The 26,480-nt window shown below is 46.0% G+C and overlaps 1 protein-coding gene across 11 annotated transcripts in view; it reads right to left on the bottom strand.

Annotated features, from left to right (window-relative positions):
* Positions 1-26,480, bottom strand: part of CACNA1D (calcium voltage-gated channel subunit alpha1 D) — a 386,495-nt gene that overhangs the window by 11,732 nt on the left and 348,283 nt on the right. For all 11 annotated transcript variants that reach the window (XM_049862927.1, XM_049862928.1, XM_049862930.1 and 8 more), the window contains 9 exons: positions 26,141-26,206; positions 25,708-25,799; positions 24,600-24,759; positions 23,875-24,002; positions 23,642-23,738; positions 21,169-21,271; positions 19,541-19,642; positions 14,183-14,313; positions 674-787 (listed from right to left, as the gene is read on the bottom strand). In XM_049862927.1, coding sequence (XP_049718884.1) covers positions 674-787; positions 14,183-14,313; positions 19,541-19,642; positions 21,169-21,271; positions 23,642-23,738; positions 23,875-24,002; positions 24,600-24,759; positions 25,708-25,799; positions 26,141-26,206 — 993 coding nt within the window. The remainder of the gene's footprint in view (positions 1-673; positions 788-14,182; positions 14,314-19,540; positions 19,643-21,168; positions 21,272-23,641; positions 23,739-23,874; positions 24,003-24,599; positions 24,760-25,707; positions 25,800-26,140; positions 26,207-26,480) is intronic.

The following is a 26,480-nucleotide window of genomic DNA, read 5'->3' as shown; positions in this document are numbered from 1 at the left end:
CAGGTAATTTAACAAGTATTTGACGCAGGCTAGCTAAGTTAGGTAATTATTTTCTACATGAAAAATAAATTCTAGGTAAGCTCCATAGGATCCCTGTAAAACAATCTGGGTGTCTGAATCATCAGGGTGAACGAGTTCATGTAGCAGTTGGTCCCCCCTGAAATGAGGACGGTTACTGATTCCTGAGCAGGGGAGCAATCTCTTAGCTGCCACTCTAGTGTACTCTTCCAGTCTCTCCAAGTTGAAGTAACTTTTATAACCATCTGGGCTGGTTGGCAGCCCCAGAGGTTGGGCAATGGGTATGCTCTCTGGGTTGCAGGGCTGAGGCCCAGCTGGCAGATCGAATAGTTAGCCCAAGGAAGAAGGGGGGTGATACAGGCAGCTTCTAGAAGGACCCAAGATGCTCACCCACAACTGGTCAGTGGCTGTGGCCAAACTCCCCAGAAGCTGACAGTGTGGGGAAGGGGGGCAAGGTCAGAGAATGAGCAGGCCTGGCCCTCGAAGAGGTGCCAGTGAGTGGGAGGGCCTATGGGGGCGTGGTCTGCAAGTCCCTCTAGGCCCCGGGGCTGGCTTGTATTCTCCAGACTCTTCTGTAGATCATTAACTGCCCAAATCGGAGTCCTGCCCTGGTACTTCCAGGTGGCCAGTGTGTAGCTAGGCGTGGAATAATTACTTTGAACAAATCTTCTTCTTCTCGGTTTGCTTCTTCTGGCTCATCATCTTGCAAATCACAGGATATAGCCCGTCGGATTTCTGGCCCAATGTCGTGTAGTGTCCTTAATCCCGCCTAGATCAATGAAAATGGCAGAACAGGTTAGACAACACGTGTGCCTGGATCTGACCTGGGTCTCGGCTCTGCTCCTGCCTGAATCAGCTGTGGGAGGGGAAGAATTCTCCAAAGGAAAATCCAGGGAACCCACTACTTGGTTGAATGTAACTGAAGGTATCCCTGCAGACTAAGCATTGCTGGGCATGGTCAGGAGTTCGAGATGGTCAGGATGGTCCCAGGCTGGAATGCTTGAGGCCTTCAAGCCAGTAACTTCCTTTTCAATTGCCTCCACCTGCCTGGCTGTATCTGGGCATCAAGGCCCCAGGGGGAGTACTGGGGCTCACCAGGGCCAAGGGCCCGCACCCTTGTCTAAATGACACTCTTCAGAGGGATCGCCTGCAGAGCAGCATCTCCCTGAGCCCACATACTACAGAGCACAGCCAGGACATTCTAGAGAGGGTACTAGGACTCCCTGGTTCTCCAGGATGAGGAAGCCTAGAGGCAGGTGCCAGAGAAGCAGGCAGACCAAGTAGCCATCAGGGCCCTGGTTCTGCTGAAAAGCCATGGGAACGAGGGAGTGACACGACAACCACAGCCGCCCGCACACTCAGGACCACGACACAACGATCGACATGCATACAGACCTGGGCTGCTGTGCAGTGCCCAGCCTCCACGACCACCCACGTGCCCTGGCTTGCAGCCTGAGTGCAGGCTGAGAACTCATAAACCACTCAGTATCCTCCTGAAGACTACAACAGATTTAAAGTGGCTCACCACCCCCTGCAGTCAGTTTGAGAAGCCACCAGGTGATTTCCTCCAGGCCCCTCACAGACATTCTGCATTTCCCCAGGGCCCTCCCAGCCAGCCTTCTCCACCCTGGGTCCCTGCTCTATCGGGAAAGAACCTTCCCCTGCCGGAGGCCTGGGAGAAGCCTTTCCACTGTTTACAACTTTGTTAGGGAAGCATTCTAAGATGGTTACGGACTATATGTGGGGGAAGGTGAGGTAGCTGGCTGAGGTGAAATTATGTTTTGACCACCAATTTGAAGAGAAATAGCATGCTAACTGAAAGACTAATAGGGACTATACAGCTGCTTTATCCTTTTGCACAAAAAGACTTGCATCTGAAAGGCATTTCCTTTTTGGCCCCTAGGTCTATGGCCACCCATCCTGTATCCAGGCAGGAGCCTCCTCATGCTGTCAGTTGCCTGCTACTTAAAAAAAAAAAAGCTACTTAGCAGCTGAAAAAGTCTTAGAGAATGTCTGAGACATTGGTTGTGCAGGTCTCCACAGGAGAACTAGGCCAAGTGGCAGGTCACAGGGGAGGAGCCCACTGCCCTGTCCTTCCTCCACAACACCAGTGGTGAGTGCGCAGCTGTGGCAAGGACACAGACAAAACATCAGGACTATGCTTGAGTCATGAGACACACAGTGGAAACAAAACCGAACAGTGGGGAGAGGTGTCAGCAGGTCTGGGCTCTGCTGTTGTAAGGATTCTCAGAACTGGTCTTCTGCAGATGCCATGGTCACTGGTGAGGTAAATTTAAAATGTAAAGTTGCACAGGAACTTCCCAAGAGGATCTTAGAAAAATGGCCTACTTTGTAAAAGCACCAAGCCCATAAGATGCTGCTGTTAAAAATGGGTCTGGTTTAAACCACTCTTTGAGTACAGGAGCAGCAGATCTTTCTAGTTCGCAAATTGTGGGAGTGAAAGAATTGCCAGGAGTCAAAGCTTTAAGGTTCCTGACTAGGGATGCTGTGGTTTTGTAAGGAAAAGGAAGTCATGTTTCAGGGCCAAACCCAGGGCAGTTCTCGGGTCTGCGAGGCTGCCTCTCACCCTCCTGTCCCTCTGATCACAGGCATGAGACATACACGTGCACGCACACACACACCCCTCTCCTTAGGACTCCCAAGTCCGGCACATCTGAGCTTGGGGCTGCACTGGTTCTGAGGTGGATCCACTTACAACATCAAGAAGCCAAGTCTAATGTCATGTTGGTAACAGCTTACACAGCAGAGCTGCAGGCCTGTGAAGAAAGGTGGTACTCAACAGTATTAAATGGCCTGCAGTTCATTCAGACTTTTCTAGGGTACAAATACCAAGACAAGCTAAGCTAAGCAAGGGTTTGGTAGAGTCTGATCTTGAATTAACTAGGAAGAAAGGTCTGTTTCAGATCTGAGGCCCACAAACAAGAAGGGACAGAGTTTGAGACACCTGCCGCTGTCTCCACAAAATTAGCATAGTAACGACATACTAAGTCAGTACCCCCAAATAAATCATGTACATTAATCCATGTTACAAGGCAGTACGGGCCAGGTACCCTCTTGATTTTAAACAAAAACAGATAATCCTCTTTACCATCATTCAACTGACTGGACTAGGTCCAATTAAAAGAAATAGAAAACTATTTATTTGGATAATTTTTAACATCATCCTTTGTTGACTTGTTGACATTTCATTGAAATACACATATAATTGCATAATAAAAACAAAAACTGTCTCCAGCACGTCTTCACTGATACACAAGGTCAGGGTTGGATGACAGGGTAATGCAGTGAACAGACACAGGACAGATCATTTGTTTGCAACATAATCATGGAGAAAGTTGAGAGGTGGCCCCAGATGCCACTTCCAAAGGAAAAAAAATGACAACATATTTATTAAAGAGACATGGGAGGGGGGCAGCACTCTTCCCAGACACGAAAGCGGAGGTTCAGTAATCATGGTTATATTTTGCTTGCCCCACACAGGCAAACACACCCCTTTTAAGAGTCAGGGAGAGCCTTTACTCTTCCACGGGTGAACTCAGGAAGGACGACAAGGGTGGGGTGCAACTAGGGCGGGGTGTCTGCCATGGCTGGGAGTCAGGGAAACAGATGTTCCCAAACTTGAGTTGAAATGAAGCTTAAGGGCAGCACCCTGAATTTATTACATATCATAAAACATGAAAATGAAGTTTTTCTAGCACATGTATCGAGCTTCAAGGTAGCTTAAACTGCTCCAAAAATTCCATAGGCACAAGGTCCAATTCCAAAAAACGCAGAAAACTACCTTAAACTCTTGAAAAATGTACTTTTTCCCCACAGCTCTAAAAAAAAAGAACATTTCCCTTGAAATAAATACTTTACAGTCAGTAAAACTGTCTAGTCTTTCATATTTCGTATCTCTGTCTACCTCTATCAGAAAATACTATTTTAATTTGAAATGTGGTCATTAGCACTTAAACCAACACAATTAAAGCCATATAAAGTCATTCCATTAACATCACAGTAGTATTATGGTTTTGAATAAACACAGAATTGCTATAAAATATAAACATTATTGACTTGTTTTAAGATGTCCAATCTTATAAAATATTAAACGGAATCAAGCCTCATTTCTGGTTGATTTTAAAATGCTAGATGTTATAATAAATATTTCTTTAAAAAAGAAATGTTGGCGCTTTGCCTGTAGACTGCTGCTTTAAATTTTAGACACCATTTAATTGGAATTTTATAGATACTTACTGTAATGAATGATTAAGTCACACACAAAAAAACCAACAAACCATGAAATCTCTCTAAACATTTCTGAAGCAATAGCATACCATTATGATATTTTAACATCAAATATGAACATTCATTATCTCCCTTTCTTTTGATGACTTTTAGGGTTATTTTAAACTTTGCCTACCTGGATGCATTTAAAATGGTTCCACAGCCTGTCCTGGAAAGATAGCTCCATCAGATACACACGTCCACCACCTCTCACACCACTACAGCAAGCTAAACCCCCAAGGCACCCTCCTGGACCTACACTGTAACAGTGAAGATAGGAGATGCAGCTCTCGAGTCTGGACTGGGCCAGGCCATTCATCTTCGGGACGTGAGCACCAGGCCTTCTGTCTCCAGCCCAAGAGCCCTACAGTGGCAGAGTCTGTTCTCCATCACTGGCAGGTTTCACTCAGCCAAGGCTGGCCCCCCACACAGTCATCTTGGTTCTGATTAACCCTTTAGTAGGTTTCGGCCCATACCAAATTAGAGGGGATACTTTTAGGCTAGCTCTGTGAGAAGGAAGAATGAGAGATTAAATTCTTACAGAACCTGTTCAGCTACAAGCTGTCTTCTGCCTCCTCCACACACACAAACACAGGCGCACTCACATCCACACATCACATCACACACTGACACGCCCCTTATTTTGTTATTGTTTTCCTCCAGGGAAAATGTGACAGTGTGGCCTTTTTGTCCATTGTGAACAACAAAAAAAATTGTCAACAAAAAAAAAAATTGTGAACAGGTCTCCGTTAAATATACTGGCTGCGAATCATGAGCACAACACTCTATTAGCTATCCGTGGTGATTCCGACACTTACTGAAGCCAGCTGTGGCATTACCCCCTAAGTTACTCTGCCAGGCCTTCCCCCAGGGTTGGGCTCAGCTGGATATATTGAGGTTTTTTTTAACCATCACTTTGAAAGATAAAGAAAACTTTGCCAAAATTACCTAAAGTGATACAGGACCTTTCCCTGCTCTATCTTGATTCTTGGCTGTAGTTTTAACACAAGAATCACAAATTCTTGCCAGTTTCCTGGTAATGGCAAGAGTATTACATAAAAGTTGGCTCAGCAGAAGCTACAAATCACAACTTCTATTCTGATAACATCTTTTACACCTGTCATTGCGGTCTCACAGATGTTATTTCACTACATCCTGGGAGGGAGGGAAGACCGAGGTAATTCTCATTTGGTTAAATTATCTGCCCAAACTAGGCAGAGGCTCAGCTAGGACTCTTGACTCCTAGGCCTTCTCTTCCCATGACACTATGCTGGGCTCTCCTCTCCCAAGCTCCCACCTCAACCACCACCATGAGAAAGTCATTGCATCTGCTGGGAAAGAGGCTGGAATCAAGTCTGCCATGCCCTCACTCACCTATGAACCTGACTGGGGGGTACCACTTAATCAAAGTTCATCTTCTTTCAAGTAACTTAGCAGAACTCATTTATAACTAAATCAACATTTATAACTAAATTATCATGAGTTGTCATTAAAACTAATCCTATGTTGGTACACATTCTTAGCCTCAGTTGTACCCTAAGGAGCTGAGATTTTTAAAAAAAGCTCTGTCATGCACTAATCCAGACCATCACTCCCCAGATCAGCACAGGTAGTAAGACCTGAGCAAGTGTGATAGGACCCTCAGCCTAAACTTAGGAGGATAACATGGGGCACGGGCAGCTTCTGTCTACATAAATGGGTTGGGGTTGGAGAGAGATGCAGAAGGGAAAGGGTCAGGTTAGGGGCAGTGCTACTACACAGGAGGCCCTTTAACAAGGGAAATCATAAAAAGACCCCAAACGCCCTCTTGCTTTAAGGGCGATTTTAGCTTGTTCTTTTGTAACGGCAGCTCTCAAAGTGTGGTTTAGGAACCTTGGGGATCCCCAAGACATCTTCAGGGGTCCATGAGGTCAATGTGATTTTTATAATGATACTAGGACGCTCTTTGCCTCTTACACCCTTGTTCTGTCATGAGCACACTGCAGCATTTTCCAAAGGCCACACGATGTGTGCTGACAGCATCGTTCTGGCATCTGTGCTTGCATACTCCTGTATTTTAAGAATTTCTCTTCTCCCTAACCTAGCTCCTTCAGGCAGATGGAGAACAGAAGCAGACCTACAGACCAAAGCAGTTTTAGTTTACAATACAGTAAACATGGATACACAAGAGTCTGCAATAATTTTTCAGAGTACAAAAGGGTCCGAAGACCACAAAGCTTGAGAACTGCTGCTCTAGACCAAGCTGCCCTCAGAGAGACAACACTATCTTCTCCTCAAGCACACGACTCCTCACCCTGTCTAGGATTCCTCTGATTCTGCTGAGCTTTCTCCACGTCCAGAAGAAATGTCCTTCATGTGGGTTCTCTGAGCTAGCCTTTGGCATTCTTTAATGGGTTGCCTTTGCTACTGCCTTAGAGTGATATGCCCGCCCATTTCCCCAAACAGACATCTTTTTTAGGTCTAAGACATTCCAGAAAGAATGAATTCACCCAGGTACCATGGAACCGTCACCAAGTTTTGGCAAGCTCCTTCCTGTGGATAATTGGATTGTGACACATTTGGGCTAGGCAGAGATACTAGGTAGATATTATTAAATAACGTTCTACAATATTTAAGATCTTTTTACTACTGCATAATATAAGTTGCCTTTATTTTCAGCAATTCTATCTTCTCAAACACTTTTGAAAATCATTACTATTCTAAGAGGGAAAAAATCACCCCTCTTCAGAAAGTGTATAAAACACAATACCCGACAATCTTACGGATTATCCGGAGGGGGCTATGCCATAGTACAGGCTGTTTGAGATGAGGCCGTCTTGTCGTTTGCTTCCCGTAGATGGGACATTGGCCTGAAACTTTTTGTTTTTTAAATTCAGGAGTTTAACACCTAGTTTGTTGTGTGTGTCTATGAAGATTCTGAGATAACTGACTTAACTAGTCTCTTACAACTCTTTCTACATTTGAAGCTATATTCTGCCAAGGTCCAAGAGAAATGACAAAGGCATCTCCTCAGTCTGACTCTAAACCAAGTTTCCAGGAAGCCTTATTTCCCTTTCAAGTCAAAGCCAGGGTGGTAGCCTTCACTATTTCTAGCTGTCTTTTTCATAAACTGGCCCTAGCTACCAACCACAGCCAATGCTGTTACTTAGCAACAGAGCAAGCCCAAGTGGGGCAAGAGTCTCTTTGGTTTCCTGTAAGTCCCACCTAGAAAGCTGCCACTTTCCAGCTACTTATTTGGAAGGACTGTGGAGAAAGCCAAGTCAAAACACTGCCCATGTGAATTGTTCAAGGCTTTTCTGTTGAGGTTTTGTGTGTGAAGACTTGGATCTAGAAGACAACTGGTCACACTGGCCCTGCAAGACTGGGGTGATATAGGCTGTGGAGTGGTGTATATTGTTCCTTAGTGCTTCATAAACTTGAGACAAACAGAGGGACCATTACTCAGATGGAGATCAGCTCCTTCCCTGTTACCACAGGGATGACCAGCTCCCTTTCAGAGACAATGCACCAAATTCTTAGTAACTGGTATATCTCTGGCAGTGACCAATCAGAGCAGATGCAGGCCTTCAGCCATACCCGGGTCCCTGAGGCCCCCTGCTGTTCCAGGCATTAGCCCTTTAGCTGTTGGATCACAGAGGGGTCTGGGATAGGGGCTGGGATGTTGGCAAGGCTGAGGAGACTCAAGGTGCTAGGGGCAAGGCTGTCAACTACCAGGTACTGACATGTTTCAACATCTTAACAAGTGGTCCAGCCATATTAGAGTCTGTTTGGCTGACTTTCAACCCGATTCTCCACACCACCACACATGGAGCACTATGGAGAAATCAAACCTGCTCTCAGGCCCTATGGATTCTGCATGAGAATCCACACAGCCACTGAGGGTGCCTAGGCTTACTATGTTCTGCACATGTGGGAGCAGAACCTGGGGCTGGGCGAGTTCAACACTGAGGCCACAAGGTCCACCTGAACCCAAGCGGGTCAGATCGCCTGGTATGGTGAGCCACGAGAGGAATAGGCCAAATGCCCACAGGCACAAAAGACCTCATTGGAAGAGACCTCCAGGCTGGGAGTCATTCTGCTGTCAGTAATGCACAGGATGGGCCTGTAGGAGTGTCCTTCCCACAGGTGCCACTGCTCATCCTTGGCTGCTTTCCAGGGCTCCCTGCATTCCCAGGGCACTGGAAGAGCTTTCACCTCACTCAGGAACAGCACTCCCCCAGGTTCTGCTGGCTCTCTCCACCACATTCTCCACTGCCCATCTCTCTCTCTCTCACACACACACACTCACACACACACAGCCTCCAGTCTGCATAGACCAGCAGATGAAAGGGGCTAACGTGCCCTTCCTTCTTCTAGATGGTTGAGAGATTTCAAGTTTTTAGATTCTTCCCCATTGTTTTTGCACTAAGATTACTTTTGAATATTCATTCTAAAACTCCAATTGGCCATTTTGAGTATCCTGGCTCAGCATCGGTTGTGCAGACTTCTTGCACCACCGCTTAGAATTGGCTGAGACTTTCAGATCAGACGCCTTGACACTTGCAGGCACAGAACTAAGCTCATCAAGTGATTTCTTGGGCAAAAACCTACAGTTCTTGAGATTTGAAAATGCAATCTGTACTGTTACCTCTGTTTACATCTTTATGCATTTCCTAGATATCTTAAAATGGAGAAAGTTCTCTTTTTCAATGGGTAACTAGAGTTACAGAACAGAAAAGAGGTAAAAGAAAAACAAGAATTTCTTAAAGTTCTGATAGTAAACAGGCATATGATATTATTGTTGTAGTCTTAATAATAAGCATTTATACGTTCAAAGTGCTTTACAATCACTTAGCTATTCCTCACAACAGCCCTGTGAGGTAGGTCGACATTATTACCCCCATTTTACAGACGGGGAAACTGAGGCACAGAGAGGTTAAGTGTCTTGCCCAAAGTCACACAGCAAGTGAACGCTGGAGCTGGGACTAGAACCCAAGTTTCCTGACTCCCAGTGTCCTTGAAACTAGACCACACAGTTTCCAAAGAGGCATCCCCAGACTGGCTCTGAGCACAAATTAAAGACGGACAATGGTAAATGAGGTTTGGGTGTGGTGGTACTTCCCGTGGACACGTTAAGATGGAACCTGAGGTGTTGCCTGGATTGGCTGGCATGCAGGTGTTATGTGTTAGTTTAAATGGGTGTATCTGAGCTTCCTGTCCTGTCCATTTCTCACTGCGATCTGAACTGGGAGACTGCAGAGAGCAGGAGCTGGCTGGTCAGGAGGTCATGACGTACTGGGATATAAAAGGAACTCTGTCAGCTCAGTGCCAAGGGGCCTGCCAGTCTTTGGGCGTTCAGGCAAACTAGGGATGCAGGACTTTGGAACGGAGTCAGCTGCCCATCTTAAGCAGGTCTGCTTATTCTTTTTATTATTTAAAAATTTATTTTTTTTTTTACTGGCCAGCATCAGGAAGTTGTGTTCATTTCATTTCTCTGTGGGGCGGCTGCCCCCCTCCTTTGCTCTCTCTCTCTCTTTCCCTTTCTGAGTCTCTGCTTGGAAGCCAAAGCTGTTAAGCCTTGTATGTTCCCTTTCATGAAAAAGAGCCACTGTGAGCAGCATCCGTGACAGGCGGCCGTGGCTCCGCAGATGGGCCACAGCCCGCTTCCACCTCTGGAGGAGTGCTTTGCTTGGAAGGGGTCTCCCCGGGGCCTTGGGTTTGCTTTTTCCTGCATTTCTCCTGAAATGCTGTTTCAGTAGAAATAAGCCCACTTGAGACTTTTCCCTTTCAAGGCCTTAGCCACAAACGCCTTCCGACTAACCAGCTTGGTGCCGTAGCTCAGGCAGAAAATTCTAAAGCATCCGTTCAAGCATCTGAAACAAATGAATCAGCCGGTGAAATCTTATCTGTTAGCATCTGTTCTCCTCTTAAATTAAAAAAAGCCTTTTTATGGCTTTAGATGGAATCATGCTTTAAAAAACAAAACAAAACAAAAAAATCTCACTACATTTTAGGCTAAAGTGGCTTGACAACAGGAGTCTGACGCTGTCAGTTAAATGTCTGTGGAATGGCCTGTTCTCTGTTTTTACACCTCCCTGAGAAGGCAACATCAAGGCACATCAGGAACAAAGAGTCATTTGTTTCTGGTATACCACCCACATTTCCACTGGACCGCCTACATCACCATCTGTTGGCAGTGGCACAGGCTTTAAAATGACATGGTTTAACAACCTAATTCTTTATAGCTAGAAATAATGGCCTCCTCCCTAAACACAACTTCCAAACAGGTAAAAGAGACTATCCCTATAAAATTTTACTGTCACTGGATGGACAGGCTCCCATCTGGGATGAGTGGAGAACAGGCATCTCCTCGGATTCCATCAGAGCCCATGTCTTTTGCCTAAGGGAAATTCTTAAGTGTTGAAAGAAAGAGAAATGAACAAAACTTTTCCCACTTTGGGATCTTTTCTTATTCTTATCCATCATATACTGGACTAATTCGTGTCTGTGTCTGGAGGGAATGATGGGACATTCAATGGGCATTACTACTTGCTGGAAAGGGGACTGTTTTCATGGCTGCTTAGCTGTTTGTTTTAATTTGCTCCTCGTGGAAACTTGCAGGTCACTTGGAGGCAGCCAACAATGGATGAAGAGCAAATGCTGAGTCAAACTAAAGTGAATATGGCATGTCAGAGATGGATGGAGAAAGAAAGCAAGGCCAGATGCAGCTTCTCTATTTCCCTCTTTGGAGAGGGACTTGAGAGAAGGTTGGTTTTAATGATGAAAATGAATGGACAGATGAAAACTACACACTCATCCAGATCACATTGGTCAGAGGGCCCCAGATGCCGAGCTCCTGACCACACTCGGATCCAGGAGTTCCTCAGGCCCTTCTCCTTCACGTAGAAGGCAACACTGCAGTTGGTCTGAATAGAGCAATCAGACGGTGCCTGCAGGTTGAAAACCGTAGTACATCTGTGTGCTCCTAAAAACCATTCCGGAGGGGGACGCAGACAATTTGGACCAGTTGTAAAACCCGTTCCGACAGACTGCACTCTACGCAGCACAAGCACACACATGCCTACGTCTCTGCTCCTGTGCTCACACTAGGATGCCCACACTCCATTTTCCAGCAGCAATCAGTCCGTTCGCCATGTGGTACCCTGTCAGGGGAGAAGTGAGTCACCCCACTTCTCAACATGCTATGCCCACTTTCAGGGGCTTCCTTGTGAACACGTGTGCTTGTCCTAGATACAGTGTTGGTACACTCCTCCCATTGCTGTGGACCCGATTCCCCTAACCGCCTTATCACCATGTACTACTTCATCATGCAGAGAGAAGAACCTTTTCATGCTAATTAACGTAGAGTAACAAATCACATCTAAAGCCATTTCTACAGCAGAGGAAGCCAAAAATGTAATGAGAATTATCCTTCAAAGAGACAGGAATTTTCTATTTTTAATGTTTGTTTCAGAATCAAATGCATTTATAGAATTTATCTGTCAAGATTATGAACACAACTTAATTTTCTATGCTGTGTACTCAACATAAAATATAGACATAGCCTCAACTCCCACGGGAACTATGTCAAAGTGTATTGATATTATCATCTAAGTGGAAATATTTGAATTTTACCACGGAAATAAAACTCTTTCCATAAACAACAGAATGAAAAATGTTTAGATGAAAAAAACCCTTGACGTTATTTTAACACCGTGTAATAGAGTCTTTTAACCCGTGATCTATCAATGCAGTTTTAGCATCATTTGACTTAAGACTCAGTGAACCCCGTACATGAATATTATTTAATCATGTGTTGTTTCTGCATGTTTTAAAATATCAAAAAACTAGATCCAGCCACCACAGCAAATACTGAAGCCATCTAATTGAGAAGTATCAGGGGCCCGAAGAAAGGTATAATCGGACCTAGTTGGTTATCATACATGCTTTCCACAGAAAACAGAAATCTCATTACACAGAGCTAAATTAAGACACAAGGCGTCGATGAAACAGTCTTTTCCCCCGCCAGAAAATTCAACACGTTTCAACCCCACTAACTAGATTTCCAGAATGCAAGCAGTTCCCTATAAATAGAGGGCACCACATAACTGATATCTGGCCAGCCCTAGACCTCCAAGCTCAGGGCTACTTTAGAGAAGAGCCTTCAAAAACACATCAATCATACCCTCTCCTTGCACCCAACTTGTCCTTGCTTCCCTCAAGAACATATGGACCAGAGGCCTGTTCAAATTTACACACATCTTTTCAGTTTGCTTCCTCTAAGGCTAGTTGTGCACAGGGGTCCAGGAGGACTGTCAGTTTGCAAACTGGATCGACCAGAGGCAAAAGAGCTTTACGCACAAATTCTATGACCTGAGCTATTTAACTGGGCCTGGGATTCACTGAGCTCCTTTAGGCTAGGTGATCAGAGAGAAACAAACTAGAGACTGTCTTCCGATTCAGTGGCTTTCCTTCCCTCCACGTACACCTCCTCCCCCAACCCCTGCGGCTTTCTGGGCACAGCAGAGGTTTCACCTTGAATTAACATCCACTAACTCACCATATATATATACGAACTCCACACTCATATATACGAACTCCACACTGATTCATTCGCTCACTCATTGTCATCCATATTCATACTCATATTCTCTCAGCAAGATCATGGACAAGCTTCCGCTTTGGTAGTTACCACCACTTTGAACACACAACAATGCTGGGCATTTTTCTCCAGAAAAAAAAAAAAACAGAATGCCTGCTCCACATTGAACCTCATCAATACCTACGAGGCCAAATATAAGACACACGGTGACAAGAGGGACATAAAAGTGATTTTAGAGTAAATGAATAAAAAAGGAAAAAGATTCTTTATCTTACTCACAATGGATTTAAGGCACTTTGGGTAGAAGGGATGACAGGGTTTTCAAAAGGTTTGGACAGTTGTTTCTGACAGCTTGCCAACCTCTGTAGTTCCCTTCTTCAGGCTCTTAGTGCCTTTTTTCCATTCTTCCTTCAGCCTGCTCTCTCCATCATGGCACTCACAAACCAGCTTCCCAGCCCCAATATCTGCAGTTCTCTACTGTGATTCCCTTTCTTCTACACACACCTGCTTCCCATCTCAAAGTCTGTGCTTACTATCCTCATGGGCTTACCTGGGGTTCTATCTCCCTTGACTGTACTAACTCTGGCTGGTACCAGAGGTTCCTGAAGCCACACCCACACTCTAGGAGCCCGGGGCGGGGGCAGGGCTGGAGTGGAGGTGAGGGGCCAGAGGCTGGCCTGGTTCCTAAGAGAGAAGCACTTGCACAGCAAGCCTCAAGGCCATCAGGCGACAACACGCAGACAAGACACACCAAACACACACACACGCACGCACATGCACGCACACTGTACACACTAGGAGGTGATGGATGTTACTGAAATGGACCGAAAACCAACAAGCAGTGGGGTAAGAAACAAACAGAAACAAAACGAAGCACTTGCGTTTGGATGGAAAGCTGTTCACTGGGCAGCTAGGGCTGTGGGGAAACCCTGGGACCTCTCTGCAGCAGCTGGACTTGCCTGCCTAGAAGACACTGCCTTGGGGAAGCCTGGAGGACAGGGTGCAAGCACTGACTTCCCTCCCCCCAGGGATGTGCCTGCAGGGCTGTTCTGGGGTCCTGCCCCACAGGGCGAGGCCAGCAGCAGATGCGGGACACCACTGAGGAAGCAAGGAGATGCAGGCACTTACCTTGTGGCCCAGAAATGACCAGTCCACATTTTGGGGAGTGTGTAGTATCTCAGTTTAACAAAATCCTTGTGGTACTGCTCAACCGTGAATAGTCAGCTCTCTAGTATTTCAAATAAGCTTGCAAAATTGTTAGTGGAAAGAGAGAAAAACAAACAAACGATAATTCACCTGTAGGGCAATTGTGGTGTTCTTCGCTGGGTGTTTTCCCACCAGTCCTTGTTCTTTCCGTTTCTTGAATTTCCTAAAGTAGTCCTGTATCAGGAAAGTGGCATAGAACTTCCCCACGGTTACCTCATCATCTAAACGGAGAGACCAGACAGAGCTCTCCCGAATCAGCATATTTGGACCAAGAGCCTAAACACTCGCCTCTGGCCGGGAGCAGGGGCAGGGTGGGACAGTGCAGAAGGCACTAAGCTCTCAGCTCACAATACAGGAGACTAAACCTAGCAAAAAGCAGGGTTTTGCAAAGCATTAAGGCTCCAAAATAGGGTCAGTTAAACGAACTGATACTCAGAATTGCAGAAAATAATATATTTGTAATGCGTTTTAATTCAGCAGCATATTAGTAAAACTCCAAAATGCTGTCTTGGTTATTTACTCAAAATAAAAATTACAAAGCAAAAAAGGCTTCATGGACTATATTTTCACCCACAGGGATTTGCATGTGTAATTACTGTGAACATCATCAAGAACAATTAACCATCCAAATCCCGATGCCTTGAGACAGAGATCTCAGAAAGGTTACATACGAGCTCACTGAGGACAGGAAGGTTCAGAAAAGTCCGGATTTTCATCTGTCCCCTTTATTCTCTGCCAATACCCTCCGTATACCATTTCTTGGTTGTAATTCAGAACTGCTTGTTTTCTGTATTGCAGAGATGGTTCGAGCTAACCTCAACATCGAGCTGGGCTTAGTTTTGCTTTGTTCAGAAACAACCCTCAGTATGCATATGTGTTGTTAGGGAATCAGAACCTGACTGGCGGTTTCAGAGGTGATGCACGAGGCAGAATAGAGGCTCTGGCTGTCTCATGGTAAACCACCATGGAAGTGTAAACCTGCCCCGGGGGTCTCCAAAAGCCCTGCTCTCCCAAGGGCACCCATAGTGTGCTCAGGTCTCCTGGGTGAAAGCTTAAGGCCACCTTACTAGCCCACCTACCATGAGGCCCAACCTGCAAAAGCTGGAAGGAGGAATAGCTACTGGTCCTCAGGCTTTAGGACAGCGAAACTTTGGCCAGGCTGCCCTGCCAGCTACAGGCTGACCTCGGGCAGGGTTTCAACCTCTCTGAGCCTATGTTCTTGGATGTCAAATGGGGATAATAGGAGCACTAGCCTCTCAGAGCAGCTAGGAGGATTACGTGAGACAAGGCACATGAAGCACTCAGCCATGGCCTGGGTCATCCTAAGTGCTGGGGCCTGAGAACCGAGAGCCACCACAGTCACTTTATTTACAACGTACCAACAGCGGCATCTACTGAAACGGACCCTGGAGCACAACAGGCTGAGGGGACACTAGGGCCCACTGAATGCACTAACGGAACCCTGCGTGGGCTTCATTTAGTGCCCAGGTGCCTCCCATTCATGGTCCCTGTCTGGAGACTGCTGGGCCACTCAGGGCTGCCTCTCCAAGCTTCCTTGTCTGAAGCTACTCACTGAGGACGGCTGGGGGTGGTCTGGCCTCGAGAAGTGTGTTATGTTGCCTAAACCCAAATTGGGCAAGTCCTGGAGTGGTATTGGGGCCACCAATGTAAACTTAAGGCTTTGTGGGGCATGCAAAAGCCTAGTCCCTAATCAGTCTCAGGCTTGTCAAAACACACCTAAAGATGCCCTGTCCATAGGCTAGAAGGTGAAAGATGAACAAGGAGCATTCAGGTCTTGACATCTCCGCGCTTGCTTCACTCTCGAGCCTCTCTCCACTTTGACCAGGGTGCCTTTGGACAGTCTGGTACTATCTACTGCTAGGCACGTACAGGTGCCAGGCCCTGTGTGGGAGGAATTCAGTGTGTACTCCATGGCCTCTTCACAAGGACTCAGAGATGGTGGATCTGTTCACCCCTTTAACAGATAGAGAGAGGTTTAGTGACTTGCCCAAAGTCAGCAGAGCTGGGGTCTGACCCCAGGCTTGTGCCTTCCTGAGCCCAGGCTCTTCTCCTCCACACCGCTGCCCTAAGGGACAGCTGAACTCTGGCCACGATAGCCACCTGCTTTGGAACTGGCTCTGCCAGAGTACAAGTATCTCTCTACTGGCTGCACACAGGATGTGGGCCGCCTACTGACTGACTGGTGGACTCCAAGGAACCCAGGGAGATTCTTCACCTGTTACTGCCTTGGCCTGAAGTCCAGGGCTCCAAATTTTCTCCACAGGCCCCCAGAAAGGGCACTGGCTCTATCTGCAGAAGACCCTAAGATGCTTCCAGCAAACATTGGCCTAAGACTCACCTCCCTTCAGCCTGAATCATGCTAGTCCCCTGCAGGAGGGTCTTAGCTCTCCCTGGCATGGCAGTGTACTCACTGCAGAGGGTTCACCGTGTTTCTGCCCGAGGGGTGGCTCCAGAGCAGAGGCAGGCCCGCTCAGGGCTCTGCAGCCAGGATTCAAGGACCACTTGGTCTTAAATCCACTGAGATGCTGAGCTAATTAGGAGACTAGGCCCTAGGAAGTGTTTCTGAGAAAAAGAACAGTCAAAGATATAGCAGGACAGAAAAGGAAGGAAGAGAAGGAATGAATACTGTGAGGCATCTAGGCTCAGGGCTGGAGAGAGAGAGACAATCAGCTCTGTGTGCTCCTAAGGAAAAGGAGTAAATGATTCAAGTCAAGAAATGCAGATCCGAAGGCACAGCGGGTCTTGGGGGAGGAGAGGGGATTTCTAAAGGGAAGGATCCCTCAAGAATGGAGGCGAGAACACAAGCTGAGGTGCAGAGCTGCGAAATGAGACAGCTCAGCACTGATGACAGAGAGAGTGGTCAGACTGTCCCTGAGGCCAAAGGCCCCTGGGTTCCTGAAGGTGGAGAAGGGAAACTCCGGACTTGTAGCCCACAGTCCACTGCTAAACAATGCCTTGTTATCAAGCTCATGATGACCCGGGTAGCGCCTCAGACCACATCCACACCAGCAAAGCCTCCTAAGACAAGCATCCTAGTCTGCTCTGTCTCCAGGGTTATAAAGGGATCCCTGAGACCTCACATCTGCCAGTCCCGGGCAGCAGGGGAGGCTGGCCATACTTAGCCTGCTGCTCTAACCAGCTTACAGTGTGTGGGACACTTAAGCCTTTGGCCTCGGGGGGCTACGCGTGTTTGCCCAGTGTTCTAAGTGTACCATGATGCTGGAAAGATTGGGAACCACTCGTCTACCAAAAGATGCAAGGGGACAAAGAGACAAGCAACAAATGCCAGATTCTAAAACCTTCCCCAGCAACTGTTTGAGTCTGTTCAGCGATGCCTGGAAGTCACTGCCTTTTGAACTTCTTCAGCGATAAAAGTGCTTATTTGAGCTTCAACCTGGATCAGCTCTCTACTAGGCATGTAAATAAACAATAAGAGTGACATTCTGGAGCACTCTACCTCCCACTAAGGCCCTGTTTCTTTCTTCTTGGGTGTCACAATGTCTCTTGCTGTCTTTTTGGAACAGATGAACACTTCTCATTCTAAACCCCAATTCATCTTAAGAAATACAGAGGAAAATCCAGGTCCAGCTGTTGAACCAGGAAAGGTGAAGAATATTTATCTTTTATTAGAATCTAGTAGAACTAAAAGCTGAGCAGCTTTTTGAAGGACGGGAGTTCAGATGATGAGCCAAATTCTGGACTTTTTTTCTGGTAAAGTTACGAGACATGAAGTTTCACAATAATGAGGGTGATGGTCTCCCAGTGAGTCCCAGGAGGACGGGCATTAGCGTGTGAGTTAGATTGGTGGGAATGAAGGTGGCATTTCAAGAGAGAACTGAGGGTTAGCAAGGGAGGAGCAGGGTCCTCCGACGGCGGGAGGAAGGTTTACACAGACAGGCACAGCCTGCTATTCTGAAGCATGCATCCGTATTTCAAGAAACATCGTAGGGGAATACAGTTGGCAAGAGATAACTCTGATTCCATGCCACCACCCTAAAACAGAATTGCTTCAGAATATTCTGAAAGACTGAGAGCTGAAAGGAATGGAAGCTGCAGAAAAAGCTCAAGCAGATCGTTAAAACAATTTAAAAAAGCAGTTCATCTAAGCCATGCGAACACTTGGATGTGAGGCTAAAAGGAAAAGAACTAAAACCAAAAAGTGGTTTTAAATGTGCAGGATCAGTTCTCCCGTGGAGAGCCAGGTGCTTTAGGCGGAATTTCCCCCCGTTTTGTTTTCCTTCTATGGTTTCCTTCTGGGCCATCTGCCCCAGCTTTGAGCTGGTGGCCATGCCAGCTAAAAGTGGCTCCCCCCAGCGACAAAAGCTCATACTGCTTCTTGCTTCATGCTGAGGAACAGAGCTGGCGGCCAGCATGCTGCTCTCTCTGCCCTCCAAGAGCCAGAGGTTGTCACCTTCTCAGAGGGAGCAGCTTTGGCCACTGTCCTTGCCCAGGGGTTCCGGAGATGACTTCCAGACCTGAACCAGACCAATCTCGAAAGCTGCAGGGCCAGTGACACTATAAAATTCGGTCGGTTACAAAACACACTGAATGCTTAGAGTGAGCCCAGGGCTGGGGTGGCTAAAAACGCTGTTGTGGTGGCACCGAGTAAATGGATCCTGCACCTTTAAAACTTGAAAATAAAACAGTCAAAACAACCACCTCAACTTCTAAGTCCACGCGTATTTAAACAAAAATGGAAAAATATTATATATTATATATATATATATTATATATATATAAAGTCTGAAAATAGTTTAGTCAGTTATTTTATAATAAGTAACAAGAGGAACTAGACATGCTTGTTAGTTCTGTCCCTACTCTAAATTCTAGTTAAAGGGACATTTTGGGGGGGTGTGTGTGTGTGTATATATATATGTATACATATGTATACATATATACATATATGTGTGTGTGTGTATATATATGTATACATATTAGATATATACATATATATGTGTGTGTGTGTGTGTATATATATATGGTAGTAAATTTAGCCTCATAAGACCGTTTCAAAAATATGATTTCCTGAAAGTGATCTATTTTTTGTAAAAAGTTTTCAACAATAGGTTGAAGGATAATTGGAAACTGATTTTAAACATTTCATTAGGACCAAAAAAAAGGCAGGTGTTTTGTTTCGAGACAGCAAGCTTGTTCTCTAACATTAATGCCGCCACCTACAAGAAAACCGCGCTCAAGCTATCTGGGTCTGGGTTTCCTTCCCACATGAAGCCTTTCCTTTGTCTGGAATGCTCTTCATATGGCCTCAAATAAATGTACCAAATCACCAAAGGGCTCTCCCTAGTTGTTTGCCATAATGCCCTGGCTGATCATAAAGCATTCCACAAATGCTCTCTGGACTGTCTGGAAACACTATCATGGAAACCAAAGCACTGGCCAAGAACTACTTAGGAAACACACTGCACTGACCACCAGCTGGAGGGACAACTTGGTCAAGCAGTTTCATGCTGGTTTTCTTCCATATTTTCTTTATCACAGCTCGGAGCTCTTCATTAGCTTGTTCCAGGTTTCCTGAATTCAAAAAGCAAAAAAGGAAAGACAAGCTTTGTTTCTTCTACGTAGCTTTCCCTCCCTGTTCTTAGTACAGCCGCTCTGCCCTAGCCTGGCCTGGATTAGTGCACTGGCCTCTGATGGGGCATCCCTCTCCACCAGGCTCCCCACTCAAGGTCATACATACTTGCTATATTCAAGCCCTTCCGATGGGCCACTCATTCCACTATAGAAACTACCACTCTTCACCCTGGAATTCAAGGTCCACCACAATCTGGTCCCACCCTACCCTCCCACAGCCAAGACCTACTTGTTTCCCACTGGATCCCAGCCTAGAATGCCCTCTCCTTCTCTGGCTGTTCTAAACCCTGCCTCTAACCTTAAAGTTCCAACCTAAATTTCAGTCAAATGAGACTTCTCTGAATTCCTACTGCATATACTCAGCTGATCATTTATTCTATGGGTTGATGTTTCATAGGCATGTGCTTTGTCTTCTCAACTCACAGATAAACCAGGTACAGCTGAGCATGCCACAAGGAGTCCATGTTAATGAGGCTTGAAGATAACTTCTGAATAGATTAACCCTGAGGCCTGGTGCTTCGAGAAAACAGCTGCCCGCTGACTCCACATTCACGCCTTGAGGCCGCCTCTCCTTCTCTTCAGCCAAGTGCCTCACAGACTTAGCTCTCCTTGTGGTCTCCCCTCCCTCACCTGCTAGTCGCTCCTCAACCTGCTCAACATGCTTTCCATCTCACCTCTAAAGTCACTGCTGAGCCAAATTCAGTGGCCACGCTTGTTTCACCAGGATTATACCAGGGAAACCTTGGTGGCATGGTAGTTAGGAGCTACGGCTGCTAACCAAAACGTCAGCAGTTTGAATCCACCAGCTGCTCCTTGGAAATCTTATGGGGCAGTTCTACTCAGTCCTGTGGGATTGCTATGAGTCAGGGTCCACTGGACCGCAACAGGTTTGGCGTTTTTTTTTTTTTTTTTAAAATAAGCATGGCCATGAAAGCCACTCTGGTTGGGCTTTCACCTGAGAAGACACTCATCCCAACAGTATTTCCCAAGTGCCAACCATGTGCCAGACACTGTATAGATGCTTTTGCAAACCACCTCATTTAATTCTCAGGACTTGCCCTGATGTGGGCATATTCATCTCCTTTTTTATAGAGAAAGAAGCTACCGTTCAGAACAGTGAAATACCTTGCCGAAGGTCACACAACTAGTAAGTGGCAGCTGGAATGAACTCAGTTATGGTGGTTATGCCTGTCCTGACCTCTCACTTGTTTCTCCTGCTATGTAGTAAGTGGTGGGACAAGTTACCTCAAAACTTTTCAGGACAAGGTGAATCACAAAGGCAAGAGAGAAGGAATGAGGGAGGCAGGGGACAACCAGACAGCCAGGCAGACATTCTCATCACACTCACTGCCCCCTTCCCCAGGGCTTCCTGTTTGACAAGAAAAGGCTGAGATGGGAGAATGCAGGGTGGGATACGCCATCTCCTCCCTCTTCTACTACTTGTCCTTCTGCCAGGGAATGCTTACCTTCAGTCTTGATTTTAAGAGCAGTTCGAACCAAGGCAAACAGGGTTGCATTGAACATGACTGTCCCATCACTGTTGAGAGGCATGTTCATAGCAACTAATCTCTGTAAACAGAAAGAAAAAAATTTTAATAGAATGGGAATGACTGTTGGCAGGCATATCTCTTTCTGATATTTATTCTCTATTTATCCCTCCGCTCTTTTCTAGCCCACCCTCAATTCAATTCAATAGTCATCTGGGGAGCTGGACCATCTAGGGGGCTCTAGGACAACAAAGATCAAAGCTTTAGTCAGGAAACATAAATGCTGGCACTCTGTGTGCTCTTTTTGTATTTTAAATAGTTAACCCTCACTGTTCAATCATTCTTTCCCCTTTTACATTAACCAAATCTCTTGGGGTCAGAACTCCATCCTGGGCATATCCTTAAGGGTTAAACGGCTTAACAAGTACAGAGGGCCAGGCACAAGACCTAGAACTTTGGTTCTCACCCAGCAGTGTCCACTACTCTAACACAGGGATGTCCCTCAAGGTACCTTCCCTCCAGTAAGACCACTGTATAGTATTTTGTATGAATCTACGTGTCTTCTTCAAGTAGTTAGTCTTTCAGAGAAGGATCCATATTTCCTGCTTCTTTTACATCTCTTTTGTCCCTCTAACAGCAGCAATGAAAGGCAGAGAGAACTTTGGGGAGTGACTCACATTCTCGGGCCCCAGTTGCCTCATCTATAAATGCAGATGGCTGTACCCACGTCAAATGGGCCTCACGAGGATTAAAGATGATCACGATTATTTTAGCCCAGTGCATTATCAGTATTTTAAAATTTCTTATTGTTGGCTGTCAGGGTGTCCCAAGAAAAAGAGGTCTTATTCTTCTTCTCCTTATTTACGGGCCAGGCTAGAACCTTGTGTTCTCAATTCCTATCCCATTTAAATTCCTAGTCCTGTTATGAGGCAACCCTGTCTACAGAGCCAGCTCAGGCAGCCAGAATGCCCTGGCTCTTCATTTACTTTCCCCAGCAAGTTCCAGTGGTCAGCAAAACGGACCACTTTTGCCTTAAGAACACTTAGACCCTTTATGTAAGAGCCTGGAAATCCAAGCACAAGAAAACATCAGACTGGATACAAGATTGGAAGCCGGGTTGTATTGGAAAAGAGAAAGAGGCTGATATTGGGGAATTTATGGAAAAGTAAACTTCTGTGGCTTGTTCCTATGTCCAGTGTCCAGCCTGCGGAGAGGCAAAGATGAGGGCAAGGACCCTGAGGACTTGCTAATGAGGCTTTCTGGGTTTTCTGGGCAGGGAACAATCAGTTTGGCTCAGATTTCATTGAAAGTCCAAAATACATTTTAGACTTTGTTCTGCTACCTTCAGCTCTGTCAACAGCTGGTCATAAAACTCCAGGCTCTGAGATGCCCCTGTGCAGCTGTGCAGACTGGCTGCATTTCTAAAAGGTAGAGTTTCAACCAGCAAATCTTACATTTCACCTTTGAGAAAGGGAATTCTTTTCTGTTGCTACAAATAACACAAGATAGTTCACGGTGAGCTCTATGGAGGGAAAACAAACCTCAAAAAGGGCTCCCAGAGAAAAAAAAAGCAGCCAAATTACAGAAATGGGCTGCTGGGAGGTTTGGATTGCTCCGTGAGGCCCCAGCCTGATGCAGGGATCATCAGGAAAGGAGGTCCCCTGTATCCAATGGCCACAGGGGGTCTGGAAGCAAGGGGGTCATGAGAACCACAGCAACACGAGTACACCACCACCCAAGCAGGGAAATACTGCCCCTTCTCACCCTTCCCTCTCCTCATCCAGGTCACCAAGTCTTTTCCATTCTCCTCCCTAAGTGTATCTTTGAAGCACGCCCTCCTCTCTAGTCCTGCTTCCATGGCCCTCAGGCGGGCTGTTGTTATTTCAGACTCAGATAACCTGGTTGGCTCCACTGATTCCAGTCTACTTCTACATTGTCAACAGGGTCAGCTTTCTAATTTGGAAATCTACTCATGTTCCTCCCCATTTTCCATGGGACTCAGCCCAGAATAGAAGATTCCTTACAGCTAGGCTCAGCCTGTGCTTGTGGCTATCTGCTACTTCCTCTTGAGTTCTAGCCACAGAAACGACTCACCATTTGCTGCTATGATGTCTATCCTCAGCCTCCATTGCTGGGCTCTCTGTGCTGCCTTCTTGGAATGCCCTCTTCTCTGATAAATTCCCACTTCCCCTTCTGGACCTGACTCAACTGTCACCTTCCCAACCATCCACTCGATGAAAGATTAAATAATTCCCTTCCTATTCGTACTGTTGGTTGACGGGGTAATCCAAGAGCAACAAATCTGAAAGTTCCAAAAGGCAGGAACCACATTATCACTCATTTCTGTATCCCCAGCACCTAGCAGAGGCTTCAAAGAGCTCCTCTTAGTAAATGTTGAATGAAGCAGTGAACCCCCAAGACAGGCTGTCAGGCATGCCAATGGGACACTCACCTTGCATGCTACTCTGTGTGGGCATAATTTCCCAAACCCCAGGGGTGGCTGGATACGTCGAAGCAGAGTGACCACGTCCAGGTGTTTTATCCTTCCCCTGGAAGCAAAGCACAGCATGAGGTCCAGGATGGCACTGGCTAGACTAAGCTTTCGGCCCATCCACCTTCCACAGAAACTGTAGCCAACATTCCAGAACAGCCCATGCAAGCCAGATGGAATCCTTGTCAACCTACTTTGCTTCAGGGTCATATTCTGACCATATTCGTTTGAATTCATCTAAATGGTGAGGTCCCAAAATAGACCAGTCCCGGGTCAGATAATCAAAGTTGTCCATGATGACGGCCACAAACAGATTGATGATCTGAAAAAGCAAACAAGAAGGAGGGAGCTTCAGCTGCAGAGGGAAGAACGGGGTTAAAAAAAAACGGGGTTAGGCCCTAGTAATTGCTTCCGAACTATGTGGGCCACGAAACCTTTGAACCCATTTCCTCAAGAGAGGTTGTCAATTTTTTCCTACTGGAGAACGTTTAAGAAAAGGAGCAGCTTCTAGCTTTCCGAAATGGCTTTGGTACAGTTCCAGGGAGGGCAGGAGGATGCATTTGCCGGCCCTGAAGACAATACAGTTTTACCATTTCATTTGCTGCCAAATAACTTACAGTCTTAACAGTGTGCTATGTGTAGTAGCATTGACATTAAAAAAAAAAAAAAAAGGAGCCAGCGGCCGTAAGAAGCTGTAGTGGTGGTTACCCGAGCTGGTTTACCCCAACCTCTGCTTATATCGAAGGCAGTAGCGACACCTGTGTGATTGAACAAAACTCGTGGGCAACAAGGTAGAACCTAGAGTGCTCAGCAACATGGAATATTCCACAGTGACTGACAAGGCAACATCACTGGTCTGAACCCCAAATGCTGTATGAACATCTCTAAGTTGACACGGGGAGCTAGTCTTGTCACTTACCAGAAATGCACAGAGCATGTAAAAACTGATGAAATAAACGATGGCAAAATTGCTCCCGCACGTGTACTCCTCCCCGGGGTTGTAATCTGACTCTGGGTCACACAGCTTCCCAGGGAGGCAGGCCAGCATGATTTCCTGCCAGGCCTCCCCAGTGGCACACCTTTTTTAGATTTAAAAAAGAATGGACTTTAATATGGGAAGGAAGGATTTTAAGGTTTAGACCTATGGGGAAAAAAATCTTAGAGCAAAACCTAGCTAATTTTGGGAACAGCCAGTCTGAATTAGCGAAAATCTGTAATTCCTACTGATTTTCAAATGCAACGTTTATGTCAATAACTGATGATGCTGCTATTAGTCTCCTTGATTTACAACAATACTTGGAAGCAAGCATGCCAATTCTTTTCACATAAATGCATATTTGCTTTGTGTTATAAACACTTATATTACAATTTTTTAACTACTACTAATTATTTTGAATGATCTGTATCTGAAAACATGATTAGATGCCCGTTCAATTTTCTTTAAAGCAAGGATTGGAAACCACCTAACTTGCGAATGATTTGTTACTCAGTTACTAGAGATATTAGAAATGACTTTCACAATTTCTCAGCAGTTCTCTTACTAGGAGGCAACTTGCTTACAGAGCTAACAAACGGGTTAAAAACCATCCTGTGGAATCTGAAATTGCTCATATTAGGATGTTCCCCACTGACTGTGCAAAAGGTCTCTAGTAAATTTCCATTTTCCTGGGTGTATTTAAGGGCATGCTCCCACGCAGACGCGTAAATCCTACAATTTTCCTGAGGGCCTTTAAATCCATCTGCTAACTCTCAAACGGGGAAAATATAAACTTTAAGCCAGCCACAATCAGAACAACCTCAGCAGTTTTAACAATCCAGCGAAATTCCTGTGTGACTGAAATATTAGTCTGTTTAAAAATACAAAAACATACAGAAACAAAAAGCCACCATGATCAACTGGAAGAGGCCACATTACTTTAGTAACATGCAGCTTCCGTCACTCTAGACAGGTCAGGTGGCTCCAGGGCCCACAGCTAGATCCCACCCAGCCCCGCCCCAGCAGTACCACCCGTGCTGGGCTCCCTCACCTGAAGAGCAGCAGTACCGCCTGGGGAAAGGTTTGGAAGTTATTATTCCTATTGATCTGGTTGTTATCTCTCAGGGCAACTTTCCCAAACATCTGTGGGGGGAGAAGTTATTAGGAAAAATTAATAGATTTTGTTATACACACAGAGACCCCACATGTACATTTAAAACTAGGGCTTTCCCAGGGTACCTGGCACTTCATTCATTCCACAAAGCTGCTCCCCCCCACCTGCCCATCTTAGAGTGCTGTTCTGGGCCTGGGTCTCTCCTGGCATAGGCACTTTCACATCTTTCTCATCTCCCTATCTCCTCAACAGCCAATGGGTTTGGTAGAAAACTCATGACCTCATCTTCCCACCTCACTCTGCAGAGGTGCACCTTGCTGCAGACTGGGGCTACTCAGCACAGGGGGGCCTGAAGGTGGCTGGAGCTTACCTGCATTCCGATGACAGCATAGATGAAGAAAAGCATGGCTATGAGAAGGGCGACATATGGGAGGGCCTGGAAGGGAGAAACACTTGGCTCAGTGCTGCCTCCTGCCCCTGTGAATCCTCGGGAGCAGATGGCGAAGATCTCACGTGTGCTAGGCATTTCTTTTCTTTTCATGTGTTATATTGAAAAGACACCATTAATGAGAAAGAACTTTTTTAATCCTGTATCTTACTACCTATCGTAGCACAACTATTTTCAGCCCGGGGTATACCATCCATATGCACACCTAGTGTCAAGAAGCCACAGTCAGGACATGCTTACCACAGTCACTAACACTGCATCC

The sequence above is a fragment of the Elephas maximus genome, chromosome 20 (assembly GCF_024166365.1).
Source record: "Elephas maximus indicus isolate mEleMax1 chromosome 20, mEleMax1 primary haplotype, whole genome shotgun sequence".
Lineage (NCBI taxonomy): Eukaryota > Metazoa > Chordata > Mammalia > Proboscidea > Elephantidae > Elephas > Elephas maximus.
The sequence above is the reverse complement of the archived record's forward strand: the minus strand, read 5'-3'. Positions and strand labels throughout refer to the sequence as shown.